The sequence below is a fragment of the Neophocaena asiaeorientalis genome, unplaced genomic scaffold (genome assembly GCF_003031525.2).
Source record: "Neophocaena asiaeorientalis asiaeorientalis breed wild unplaced genomic scaffold, Neophocaena_asiaeorientalis_V1.1 scaffold503, whole genome shotgun sequence".
Classification (NCBI taxonomy): Eukaryota; Metazoa; Chordata; class Mammalia; order Artiodactyla; family Phocoenidae; genus Neophocaena; species Neophocaena asiaeorientalis.
In genome coordinates, this window is record NW_020173710.1 from 1,314,448 (window position 1) to 1,328,435 (window position 13,988).

Consider the following 13,988-nt stretch of genomic DNA (forward strand, 5'->3'; position numbering starts at 1 on the left):
CCCGTGTCCCCTGCATCGGCAGGCGGACTCTCAACCACTGCGCCACCAGGGAAGCCCCACTTATATTTTAAGATATTTTTAGGTTATAACAAATAGGTTTGGGAAATTTATTTTATCCCAGTAGTTATAGATTGTCCTTAACTTGAATAAAATTAGATAGAAAATGTACATATTTAGTAAATAAATATGAAGTTGGATATAGTTCTTTTTTACTTTTTATTTTGAAATAATTATAGAGTCACAGAAAGCTGCAAAGATAGTAGAGTGAAGTCCTGTTATCCTTCACCCACTTTCCCCAGTGGTTATGTCTTAATTATAGTACAATATCAAAACCAAGAATTTGACGGTGGTACAGTGTGAGTGTATAGTTCTATGTCGTTTTATTACATGTGTATATTTATATAACCACCACCACAATCCAGATGAGATCTAGTTTATCACCACAGAGAGCTTCCTTTATAAAGTCACAACCACTACCTCCCCACATCATCCCGAACCCCAGGCAGCCAGCCACTAATCTGTTTTCCATCTCAATAATTTTGTCATTTGAGAATGTCCTATAAGTGGAATCATATAATGTGTGACCTTTTGAGATTGGCTCAAATGATTGAGATCCATCCAAGTTGTTGCATGTGTCAATGGTTTATTCCTTTTTGTTGTTAAGTAATACTCTATGATGTGGATGTACATGGGTTATTGAGTGCTTATTGTATATAACAGCATATCTATTGATACCTTAAGCAATCCAAAGAAAAGTTTGATATAGTTCCTATTTTTGATGGCTTTACAACTGCACAGAAAAGATACATATATATAAGAAAGGATGATACATGTGGTATTGATGTTTGTAGACTAGAATAGACCTTAAGAATTACAGGGAGTTTGGAGGAGGAAGGGGGACATAGAGCAATTGTGAGAACTCTGTTGCCTGGAATAGGAGAGAAAATTTTTCAGGAGGAGGTAGAACTTGTGTTAGGCTTTGAAAATTGGGAGAGGTTTGCATAGGTGGATAGAGAAAAATTGGGAAAGCATTGTATGTTAGGTAATAGTACGAACTAATTAATATGCAAAGACAGAGAATTTGCTGGGCGCGTTGAAAGACTGGTGTGACTAATGTAAACATTTCAGTGGTGGAATGTTGGTAAAGTAAATTGGGGCTAGATTTCCATGAGCCTTGAATGTCAGGTTAAGAAATCTGGGCTTTAAAATTTTGAAGCAAGATATTTAAAGTCAATATTTATATGCCTTACAAGATTTTTTGCTGGGGAATTAACAAAAGATAAGTGGTAGAAGGGTGGAAGAAAGTTCGGGGGAAAGAGACTAAGTTCAGAGAGAGCTGTTAAGAGGTTAGAATGTCAAGACATGAGACTCCAACAGAGGGATGGTGTTGATAGGAGTGGATGGATGCATATGACAACTATTTAAGAGTTGTGTTGTTTCCTGGTTTTTGTTTCTTGTTTTTTTTTTTTTCTCTCCTCAGCAAGAGTGGCGGTCACATCTCAAACATTTTTTGAAATTTCACTTTAGTCACAGTTAATTACTCATTACTCATTACACAGTTACTTCCTCATTACTAAAAACCAGAAGTGACCTGAATTTTTTAGTAACTAACATTTTTAGCTTAATGTTCTTTAGTAGATAATAATGAAGATTTCTTTGAGTGTAGATCACTTTTGTACAAATGATTTGTGAAACTGGGTCTTTTGTTGGATGTGCTTATTAAAATTAAAAAGCTCAATTCTTATAACTGAATACTATGAGTAGGGTACAAACAGCTCTCTGATATCCAATACAGATGGAGGGAAACAGTGGTGTGAATTGCTAGAAATTGAATGCTCTATTATACCTTTTAAGAAAGCATGTATCTGAGGTTGTGATAGGTAGGAGTTAGAGAAATGGCCTAAAGGTGGGAAGCTGGGATTTAGTAGGTACTGTGCCACAGTAATGGGGCAGCACATCTCCAGAAAAAGGTAATAATTGAGGACTGTCTCAAGTCTAGCTAAGTTGGTGTTGGTTGTCTGTAGGCACATGCTTGGCTTCCATTGCTTTGTCCTCAAAGCCTGATCGAGCTGCTAGGGGAAAGACCTGGACCTTAAACCTCACTAAGGAGAGAATCATAGATGACTGTATATACTAAATCAGGTTTTACTAAGAAATCTTCCAACTAACCTCTCTAGAGATCAGATCCTCTGGTAGGTGCCATATCACTCCTTAAAACTAGGACTTAACAGCAGTTTACCTCATAGGAGTTGATACCTTTCAAAAGTTCAAAGTCTAAGAGAGTTTTGTTAAAGCCAAATAAAATAGAAACCTAATCATTGCTTGCCAGTTTTGGTCTGTGATCTTAGTAAGTATTAAAATAAATGAAATTGAGGTACAGGAATTATTATTATGTATTTTTCTTAGGTTAACTTGGGGAAAATATCCATGGAATTAAGGTTGTACAGTGCTTCTGATTTCCCTACTAATGAACAGTTATTGGAGGGTAATTGGGTAAATACAGTTAATTTGTAGGACAGTTGAAGGTGTTTCTCTAATATTCATTGACCGTTCTTAATTATCATCAGTTTCAAGAATTCTCTCTCATCTTGTCAAGATGGCTATTTCAGGGTGGTCAGGGAAGGCTTTTCTGATGTAATAATGCCTGAGCTATGACCCTAAGGATGGTAAGGAACCATCCAGTTGGCCAAAGTATAATTGTGTGGTTGTGATGGGAGAGGGAGGTGAGAAATATAGATGTCAAAGATGTAGGCAGGAGCCATATCATGTTAGGTGTTCATGGGCTGTGGTAGAGTTTAGATTTTATCTAATACTTCAAATTCCATGAAACAACTTTTCTCTAGAAGAATCTATATAAGAATTGGTAGTATTTCCCAAATGCTGGGAGGAATTCAATGAAACAACTTTTCAGCTTGAAGATATTGGAAGTCCTAACAGAAATTTCTCTAGAACATTATTATGTCTTTAGCATTATAATAATCTCTGGAGTAGAGAGATTATTGGAGCCTGTCCTGATACTTGTATAATTGCTACCTTAATACATACATACATCCTTATGTATCTTAGGTCGCTTATCTGTCAAAAATGGTTATAGTGACTTTCTGACAAGCTCTGTGATGTACACCAAGAATTATGAAAAGTTTTTTTCTCAGTATTAGTGGTAGCATTCAAATTACTGTACTTCTATAAATGTAAAGAAAACTTAAGATGGAAAAGAATATTGTGTTAAGATTTGCAAATGTATGATTATCTTACTTTACCCGAATTTTTTTTCCAACAGAAATGCAGCATCCATTTTACCTTCTCTAACCTCCCAAATATATATATATATGTACGTATGTGTATATGAATGTATACGTAGATATATATGTATTTTTGGTGGGTTTAATTTTTTTCATCTGTTACTGTTTTGGGGACTTCATTTAATACCGGTTAAATCTTGATTCCTTTTATCTAAAGTGTATAGAGTTTTTAAGAAAATGATTCTCTGAATATGGTCTTCCTCATTATGTACTTTTGTGTTTATTCATATTTATGAAGGGATACTTTGGGGAAAATAACAATTCTAACTCAACCCTTTGCTTAAGTCCTTAATCTTTTTAAGCTACAAAGGTACTTAGTAGTTCTTATCTTCCTGCGCAGTTTTTTAATGTTAAAAAGTTGGGTACATGTGAAGGAAAATATCCTATTACAATAGAAAAATAGAAAATTGCTGATTGGTAACCTTCCTATGCAAATTAAATTGTCCCAATTGGCATAAAAATCTCTGGGCATCTATCAGTATACAAACATCTAAGCTCTTTATGGGCCTTTGATTTATTAATGTTATAATTTCTAATTTATACCCATTTTAAACAAAGTTTTAAAGAAAAGATATTTGGTCTTTGTTTCTTTTCTTTTTAAAATAGGAAGCAGAGAACTCTGCATACAAAGTTGGAAATGAGTCCCCTGTACAAGAATTGAAGCAAGATGTGTCTAAAAAGGTTTGTAAGATAAAATGTTAATGTTAGTTTAGCAGATGTCATATTTTTATGGTATATTTAAAGTGGAAAATTTTTTATATTCTTTTAGTATAGTGCCCTGTACGCGGTGGATGTTCAGTAAATGTTCCTGAATCTGTTGAATTTGTGATTGAAGGTGCATCAGGCTTTTTAGAAGGCATTTTGTAATCGAACTAATTGGTAATTTATCCTTGAATCAGTATTTTGAAAAATGTTTTGTAATGTGTTTTTATTTTTTATACCTGTATTTTTATTAGAGTAAGCTATAGCTACTCTTGAGGTTAGTACCAAGAGGTAAAGGTACTGAAAAACTCAGTGCAGCAAATTCTAATGTCTTGAGGAGTTAGAGGTTACAAGAAGTCATTACTCTTCTAGTACCTTTGATAACTTTTAAGGAATTGATCATATGAAGCTTCAGGGTTTGGTTTACTGGAAGAGACTGAGCATAAGATAAAAATTTTGGCAATGGGTTGTTCACAGTATCAGGATAAAACCCAAGGAGAAAGAATGGTGTGTGTCTGTTCATTTATACCAGTTTTGAGTGTTTTCTGTGCCCCAGGCACCGTTTAGCGAGTGGATTTCCAGAGACCAATGCTACGACACATCCTCTATCCCACAGTTTCTCAACAGCAACACCTTTGGGGTGAATAATTCTTTGTTGTGGGGGGAAGGAGAGACTGTTCTGTACATTGTAGAATGTTTAGCAGCATTCCTGGCTTTGACTCACTAGATGTCAACGTCCGCCCCCCCCAACCCCTACCCCATCTTGACAACCAAAAATGTCTCCAGACATCACTGAATGTCTGGGGGAATGGTACCAGGCAAAATCACCACTAATGTAGATTCATTGTTCTACCCTTATGGAATTTAGAAATTAATGGACTACATATTTTAATATTGATCATACTTTTTCCTTTAAAAAGAAAAATTTCCTTTTTGGGAAAAATGGTTTTGTGTATCAGCATGAATGAGATAACAAGAGTGGTACCCTTTTTTTTTTTTTAATCAGAAATTTCCCACAATTCTACACAAACAAACAGCTGTCTTGATTTTTTGGCGTTCCCTTCTGGTTCTCACTCATTTCCTTTTTTTTTTTTTGGCCTATTTGTAGTGTAGATAGAATTTTGTTGGTGATGGTGTTGTTTTGTTTCTGACAGAATTTTATATTCTACCTTTTCCTCTTAACATTTTTTGATTTTTATCATATTTCTACATGATTATTTTTTTTTTTTTTTTTTTTGAGGAAGCCCTCTACATGATTTTAATACTCAGTTTTCATTTGGTCTATTAGCTTCCATCAAGCAAATGGATTATTATGTATCTAGCCATTTTTATTGTTGAAAACTTGAAAAGTTTGTTTTTCCACTAGAGCTTTTCTTTCCCTTTTTAAGAATTTTTTTCTTGGGATAAAATACAAATGGGTAAGTATAGTTAGTAGCCAAAAAAAAGTGATTTTTAAGGAGAGTTTAGAAGCTGAAAAAATAGTAAACACTATGGAGCCATAGAGTGAGTCTTAAGACTCTAGGTATTACTTTTTAAGTTCTAGCCTTTTCAAGTGAATTAAGTATCCAACATTAATGATAAAGGCTGTGGAGTTATACCCTGGATCAGGGTATAACACAATCCCTGTTCCCAGTAACTTACATTTTAGTAGAGAAAATTGGATAAACACAAAACTGAGTGTAATAAGTGTTCAAATAGACTTGCAAACTTTATAAGAACACAAAGGGAGGCTTTACTTTCTCCTTGAGGATAGGAATGGGGAAGGAGGAAGTAGCATCTGAACTGGTTCTTGATGAATGGATAAGATTTGGGCAGGGGGCTTCCCTGGTGGCGCAGTGGTTGAGAGTCCGCCTGCCAATGCAGGGGACACGGGTTCGTGCCCCGGTCCGGGAAGATCCCACATGCCGCGGAGCGGTTAGGCCCGTGAGCCATGGCCGCTGAGCCTGCGCGTCTGGAGCCTGTGCTCCGCAACGGGAGAGGCCACAACAGTGAGAGGCCCGCGTACCGCAAAAAAAAAAAAAAAAAAAAGATTTGGGCAGTCAGAGATGGAAGAGGAAAGGCATAACCAAAGGCGTGGACATGAGGAATGTGCAGAATGTTTGACGATGAGTCTAGAGACCAGAGTTAGGGCCAGATTATGGGAATGCCTCTCATGTCATACTAAAACATCTGGTTTTTATTTTACAGTCGCTGTGAAAGCAATGATTTTTTTGAAGCAGGGAGGTGATAGGAAACAGTTGCTTTAGCATGATCATTTCTCTGTTAGTCTTGATTCTCACTGTTCTCTTGTTCTTTCCCCATTTGCTACCTCCTGAAACCCGGCAGAGAACGGGGGTGGGGAAACAGGGCTAGGTACTGTAAATAGGTGCTATGGGGGCATATCAAGAGGTAGAAAACACGGGCCTTGTTTTCCAGGTGTGGAGAAAATATTTATATAGAGCTAGCTCATGTACTACTCTGTATTTATATTCTAGTTCATATTATAATGAACAGTAAGAGTGATAGGAGTTCAGAAGAGGAAGAGATTGTCCTCAGGTAAGGGATTAGAGAAGGTTTAAGATTTTCAACCTTGTTTTAACCCCTCTGATGGCATAGGCCTTTTCACTCTGCATAGTGATTATTTGAAAGCTTTACATTCACCTCATGCTCACTGTGCCCACCTGCATCTGCTTACTTTCATCAGCTAACCTTGCTTCCCACACTGCATGTAGGTGTTAGAGGCTAAGAAGCCTGAATTCAGTCCTTTTCATCATCTCTCACTTCCCTCACCTGCAAACTTGTTGTCATCTTTTACCTCTTTTTCATGCCATTCCTGAGAATTTAGTATTCTTTTTTTTCCTGTCCAAAGTAGAATGATATAATATAAAGAACACTGGATTTTTTGGAGAAAAACCCAGATTTCAGTTTTGACTTTGTAGTTTACTAGCTGTGGGACCTTGGGCGAAATACTTAATGCCTTTACCTCAGATTCTTGCTTTTGTAGAAGGGAGATAATCTAGCTCCCTCACAAGGCCTGTGTAAAGATTAAATGGCAAATGTGTGTACTGGGTCTGATACACAGCAGACCCTCTTTCTTTTCTTCTCCAGAACGTGTTATCTTCCTTTCCATTGGCTCTTTACCCTCGGCTTATAAAAATGCTGGATCATTTTCTTGCACCCTCTTCCATGTATAGCCAAGCTTTTTGAGAACATAGAGTGTGCTGGCTGTTCCTGTCTTCACCTCTTATTCATTCGTAAATTTACTGTAATCTGTCTTCTGTTATTGCTAAAGTACTCAGAGCTCAGAAACTACTTAATTGACAAATTAGGTGGACTCTAGTTAATATTTCTCTGGTAAAAGTAAGGTAGGTCTAGGACAAAAATTTGAAGATTGAGAAAAATTAATATGTAGAATATGCTGGGAAATCAGGGATGAATATTATTGAACGGCTTAATATCCAGTTCAACTTGGCATGAATTTGTAGTAAACCACATCAAGATAGTTCCATAACACATTCTGTTAACTTTCTGGAGCCAAAGAATTGAGAAAGCAGAAGTCATCCATGTCTCCGTGGTGGAAAGATAAGTGAGTGGGCTGGGAGATTTATTGTGTTAATAATGACAGGACTGGGTAGAAAATATATTTTCTTCTAAATGTTGGTAGGAGACGCAGAAAGCCTGCCTGTAGTTTTCAACTGTAGATAAGAAATAAAAGGGAAAAAAGGCAAGATGAGGTGGGTATTTGAACTCTTTTCATGGTCCTGCCATCTCTCTGCAGAACAGGGGGTTAGATGTAGCCTGTTTAAGAACATTAATCTCCCTGCATCTGCTGGCTTTCCATGTCAGGCTTGAGTTCAGAGCTGAACAACTTGAAATCTTGTACAAGGTGGTTTTGATTCTCATAGTTAACTAGGCTCAAACCAGCAGGCAAGTAACTTGGCATAAATATGTAAATGAACTATGACATGAAGCATCTGAATGTAAATTTAGGTTTAAACTTTCTTTTACAGGATTGATTGAATTTTTGTGATTACACGTACTAACACAGATTCTCTGTATAATGGTTAAGAGTACAGTGTCTGGAACCAAAAACTCCCTACATTTATGCCAGCTTCATCACTTACTAGCTTTGTGACATTGGACAAATCACTTGGTCCCTCTGTGCCTTAGTTCCCTCATTTGTATAATGATGATAGTAAGAGTGCTATCTTACAAGGTTGTTGTAAAGATTAAAATACGTAAAGTGTTAAGAACATTGCCTGGCACATAGTAAGTACTAAATAAATGATTAGCTGTTATTTTGTTCTTGTAAATAGCTTCACTGCTTTTTTTCAACTGCTTTTTAACCTTTCATCAGATTATTGAAAGTATTATTGAAGAGAGTCAGAAAGTACTACAGCTGGAAGATGACTCTTTGGATTCCAAAGGAAAAGGACAGTCTGATCAGGCTACTGCCAGTCCTATCATGGCTGGAACAGATATACCTGGATTGTTAGCCGTAGATCAAGTACTGCAGGAAGATTCCCAAAAGGCAGAGAGTCAGGATGTATCTGAAGAAACTGAATTAGAATCAAAAAAATGTTTTCCTTCTGATGACACATGTGACAAGCCAGTAGATGAAACCACTAAGTTAACTGAAATAAGTTCAACTGAACAACAGCTTAATGTGCCTGAAACTGAAACAGAAGTGTTGAACAAGGAAGCAGTGGAAGTCAAAGAAAGTGATGTTCTAGAACCTGCATCCTCACACTCCTTATCTACTAAAGATTTTGCTGTTGTGGAAGAAGTTGCTCCTGCCAAACCACCAAGACAGCTTACTCCAGAACCTGATATAGTAGCTAGTACAAAGAAGCCTGTTCCAGCACGCCCACCTCCTCCAACTAATTTCCCGCCTCCTAGACCCCCACCTCCATCTCGACCTGCTCCACCACCAAGAAAAAAGAAAAGCGAATTGGAGTTTGAGGCTCTTAAGGCACCTGATCTAGATGGCAAGTATTAGTTGAGAAATAGCTATTTTTGCGGGGAGTTCTTGGAGTTGAAACTTGAACTTTCTGATTTTTTTTTCACTTTATGCTGTATATAACAACATTGATGACCAAGTTATAAAACTTATTTTAGTAATAGAAAGTCAAAATGTTTACATTGGTGTTGTTACATTACTGTAATTAAACATTTCAGGAGACTTTCAAATCTGTTACCATTGGAGAGCCAGTGTGGCATAGTGAAAAGAGTGTAGAAGTTGGAGACTTCAGATTTGAATTCAAGTCCTAGTTCTCTTCATGTGTAAGTTGTGTAGCCTTGAGGAATTTAACATATTTGAACCCTGGTTTTCCCATGTATAAAACGAGAGTAATAAAACCACTTTTCTCAGAGGATTGTTCTAAGCATCAGCCAGATAAAGGTTAAAGCACTTTTCAAGCTATGTATAAGGTCTTATATAAATATTAGTTGTTGTTGTTGTTGCTATTATTGCAGTTCCCAAAGAGAATATTACATCTGATACTCTCCTCACTACAAACATGGCTCCAGAGAGTACAGTCAAAGATTCTCAGCCTTCTCTTGATTTGGCAAGTGCTACCAGTGGAGATAAAATAGTTACTGCCCAGGTTGGTGAATTTGTGTTATATTCGATACAGGCTTTCTCAGCTTTCTGCAACTGGCTGGTTTGTTGATTGTTTTGGTTTTGGTTTTGGTTTTGGTTTTGGTTTGTTGATTGTTGAACCTTCTTTCTTCTCCAGGCCAAATATTTCCTTGTCCACAAAACCTGGCTACTTTACATCCCTTGTCTAGCTCTGCTACTTAAGTAGCTGGCTGATTCTGGCAAGCTATTTAACATCTGAGTCTGAGATGGCTCATTGATGAAATGAGAGGAAAACCTTCCTTGAAGGTTTCTTGCAAGGTTGAAATGAGCTAGAGTATGCCAAATGCCTGGCATGTAGTAGGTATTCAAAAAGTGACAGATGCTGCTATATGTAATATTTATTAATAAATATCAACTATAATCTTCATTTATCTGACCTATAGTGGTCAAAATTGGGGACTTTTATTTTTTATAATTTCCTTTTCCTAATCATGAAAAAAAAACTTCATACACTAGGCTATGTATCCATATATGAGGCAATAGAAAGGACTTGATAACATGAATTTCTGCCACTGTCAAATTCTGGGATTCCAGAGGGTTACTTATGTGGTAGCTGTGGTTAGGGCAGGTTAGCCGACTGGGAGATACTATCATACTAAGTGAAGTAAGTCAGACAGAGAAAGACAAATATCATATGATATCGGAATCTTAAAAAAAATGATACAAATGAACTTATTTACAAAACAGAAACATACAGACTTGGAAAACAAACTTATGGTTACCAAAGGGGAAAGGTAGGGGGAGGGATAAATTGGGAGTTTGGGATTAACATATACACAGTACTATATATAAAATAGATAATCAACAAAGACCTACTGTACAGCACAGGGAACTCTGCTCAATATTCTGTAATAACCTCAAAGGGAAAAGAACTTGAAAAAGAATAGATACATGTATATGTATAACTGAATCACTTTGCTGTACACCTGAAACTAACACAACATTGTTAATCAACTATACTGCAATATAAAATTTAAAAATTTTTTAAATCAAGGATTCTGTGGCCAATGGAACTTGGAATAAAATTCAAAGCACATACACACACAAAAAGACACTATAGTCTTTACAGAGCCTTAGAGCAGAGGTCAACAGTGGCCTGATTTTGTGGGGTCCCCAAGCTAAAAATGGTCTTTATATTTTTAAAGGGTTGTTTTTTAAAAAAGAATATGCAACAGACACTATATATGAAGCAAAAAGCTTAAAATATTTACTATCTGGCTCTACAGGAAATGTTTGCCAACCCCTACCCTCGAGATATCCATGTGTATAGCTCTGATTAATGGCAGTATTAGTGCTGGCATTTAACTGGTAGAGAACTGCTTTTGGGCCAGGTTCAAATAGAACATTTATTTGCTTTCAAGACTACTCAGACATTATTTCATGAGCAGCAACACTTTTGGTACCTAATGTTTTTCAGTATGCTGGGAATAATAAAAGACTGAAATGGAGTGCTCCATTTAAATTTTCAGTAGGCTCCATTATCTATATTCTGGAATTCTTTAGAACTGTGTGTGGTAATGAATAATTGAATATTTATAGAAATTGATTCAGTCTACTTTCTGTTTATAAAATTATAATTTCAGGAAAATGGAAAAACACCTGATGGGCAGACAATAGCAGGTGAAGTGATGGGCCCTCAGAGACCTAGATCCAACTCTGGGAGAGAGCTTACTGATGAGGTATAATTAGATTTTTTGATTCTTGAAAGCATAAAGCATAGAGGTCATGATGAGAAGATGAAAAAATTCTAGAGATGAATGGTGATGATGGTTGCATGACAATGTAAATGTACTTGATGCTGATGAACTATACAGTTAAAAGTGGTTAAAATGGTAAATTTTGTATTATATATATTTTACCATGATTAAAAAAAATTAGCTTTATTGCTGTTAGGCAAAAAAATCATAATGTAGAGGAAAAAATGAAAATTGAAGATTGTCTTAGTTTTTTTTTTTTTAATATGCTGGAGTTTGAACTCTGACTTAAACTTGCCCTTTCACATAATTATATGGTGGAATAAGTGTATTGAAAGCAAGGCCTATGTTTTATAGAAAGTGGGCTTAAAAAAAACTTGATATTATAGGTATATGTCTTTATACATATTGGATTATGTACAGTGTATACAGACTCAATGTTTAATTCTTACCTTAAAATTTAGTATACATCTGTTGGCCAATTTATTCAGAATGAAGTTTTGAAGCAAAATCTTAACTTTTGTTTCTTTTAAACAGTACATTTAAAAAAATTATTGTACTTTGGAAAACGGTTTGGTAGTTCCTCAAAATATTAAGCATCGAGTTACCATGACCCAGCAATACCAATCCTATGTATACACCAAAGAGAAAGGAAAACATACATCCACACAAAAAATATACATAGGTGTTCATGCTAGCGAAAGTGTGGAAACGATACAAATGTCCAACACTGATGAATGGATTAATAAAATGTAGTATGTCCATCCATGTGGACTACTTTTTGGCGATTAAAAGGAAAGAGATACATGCTGCAATATGGATGAACCTTGACAGGATGATGCTAAGTGAAAGAAGCCAATCACAAAAGACTACATACTATATGATTTAATTTATATGAAATGTCCAGAATAGGCAAATCCATAAGAGAAAAAAAGTAGATTCGTGGTTGCCAAGGACTGGGAGGAGAGGGGAATACAGCATGACAGCTAATGGGTTTATGGTTTCTTTTGGGGGAGGTAGAAATGTTCTAAACTTAGATAATGGTGGTAATTGAACAACTCTGTGAATGTACTCAGAACCATTGAACTATACGCTTTAAATGAGTGCATTTTGTGGTGTGGAAATTGTATCTCACTAAAAATGTTTAAAAAATTATTGTACAAGCGGGAGGGGCCACAACAGTGAGGGGCCCACGTACCGCAAAAAAAAAAAAAAAATTATTGTACATAGTCCTGAATGTATCTAGAAAGTTCTTAGCTTGAATTTTTGAGGATTTTGTAGATTCAAAAAGATAATTAAATTATAGGTACTCTTGGTGTTATTTTTTACTTCAGGAAATTTTAGCCAGTGTAATGATTAAGAATCTGGATACTGGAGAAGAAATACCTTTGAGTCTTGCAGAAGAGAAACTGCCAACAGGTATTAATCCTCTCACTCTACACATCATGAGAAGGACTAAGGAATATGTAAGGTATGGCCTGTTATTATTTATCATTTGTAGTATTTCATTCAGAGTGGTGAAAAGTTCTCTGTTTATGAACTATGAGAGTCCCTAATTTGGTTTCATTCAGTCTTCTTTTTTTAAAGTTAGAATTAAAATTAGAGTTAGTTAATGTATGTATTCTTAAACTTCTTTCTCTCTCTTTTTTAAAATGAGCTTTTTTTTTAAGATTCCACATATAAGTGATATCATAAAGTATTTGTCTTTCTCTGTCTGATTTATTTCATTTAGCTTAATGCTCCCAAGGTCCATCCATGTTGTCACAAATGGCTGGATTTCCTTCCTTTTTATGACTGAATAATATTCTTCTCTGAGTGTGTGTGTGTGTGTGTGTGTGTGTGTGTGTGTGTGTCACATTTTCTTTATTCAGCTTTGTTCTCAAGATTGTACAATTACTTGGGGAAAAATATATATATATCTTAAATCTCATAGTATTTGGTTTGTCTTCTTTTAAAATGATTTATATTGGACTGGCCAAAAAGTTTGTTCGGGTTTTGCTATGACATCTTACAGAAAACCTGAACAAACTTTTCAGCCAACCCAATATTATACTAGAGACAATATTAGAACACATGAAGCTAAAAAGCCATGTGGGATAAACACCTGGTCTTCTGAAACCTTGCTTTAAGGATCAGAAATTTTATAAATAATTGTATTGTCTTTTTAGGGTCAGAAAGTGTCTTTAGAGTGAGGTGATTGACTTTACTGTGAGATGTATGTAGAACTAAGAAATAATTTCGGTGAAAGCAAAGCTTTCACATGATGTGCCTGGTAAGTAAGGAGGGAGATATTTATAAGTTAATGTGTCATTTCTGTGCAGCACGTTTTGCCCAGCAAAAAGCCTTGTTTGTGTTAGGTTTTTCATAAATTCCTAAATGTATTCGTTTGCATTTTGTACATTGCACCTTGCTTAAAGATTCTACTCTATGATCTTTCAAGTCTTTAAATTCTCAGGGTCATCATTTAAATTAAACTTATATAAAGCATGTTAACATTTTTTTCTTACACTGATTAGCTAATTGTATACTAAGTACACATAGAGATTTTTGAGAAGTGTAGGGGAAATGGCTTCTTATAAAATGACTACCTCTTCTTGTAGTAATGACGCAGCACAGTCAGATGATGAAGAGAAGTTACAGTCTCAGCAAACAGATACTGATGGTTGATGG

General features: G+C 35.7%; 1 protein-coding gene across 1 annotated transcript in view; it reads left to right on the forward strand.

Annotated features, from left to right (window-relative positions):
* WDR44 (WD repeat domain 44) overlaps positions 1-13,988 on the forward strand; it is a 75,651-nt gene that overhangs the window by 24,621 nt on the left and 37,042 nt on the right. The window contains exons 3-8 of the mRNA XM_024750586.1: positions 3,909-3,983; positions 8,341-8,971; positions 9,459-9,589; positions 11,208-11,303; positions 12,653-12,789; positions 13,919-13,983. Of these exons, the coding sequence (XP_024606354.1) occupies positions 3,909-3,983; positions 8,341-8,971; positions 9,459-9,589; positions 11,208-11,303; positions 12,653-12,789; positions 13,919-13,983 (1,135 nt within the window). The remainder of the gene's footprint in view (positions 1-3,908; positions 3,984-8,340; positions 8,972-9,458; positions 9,590-11,207; positions 11,304-12,652; positions 12,790-13,918; positions 13,984-13,988) is intronic.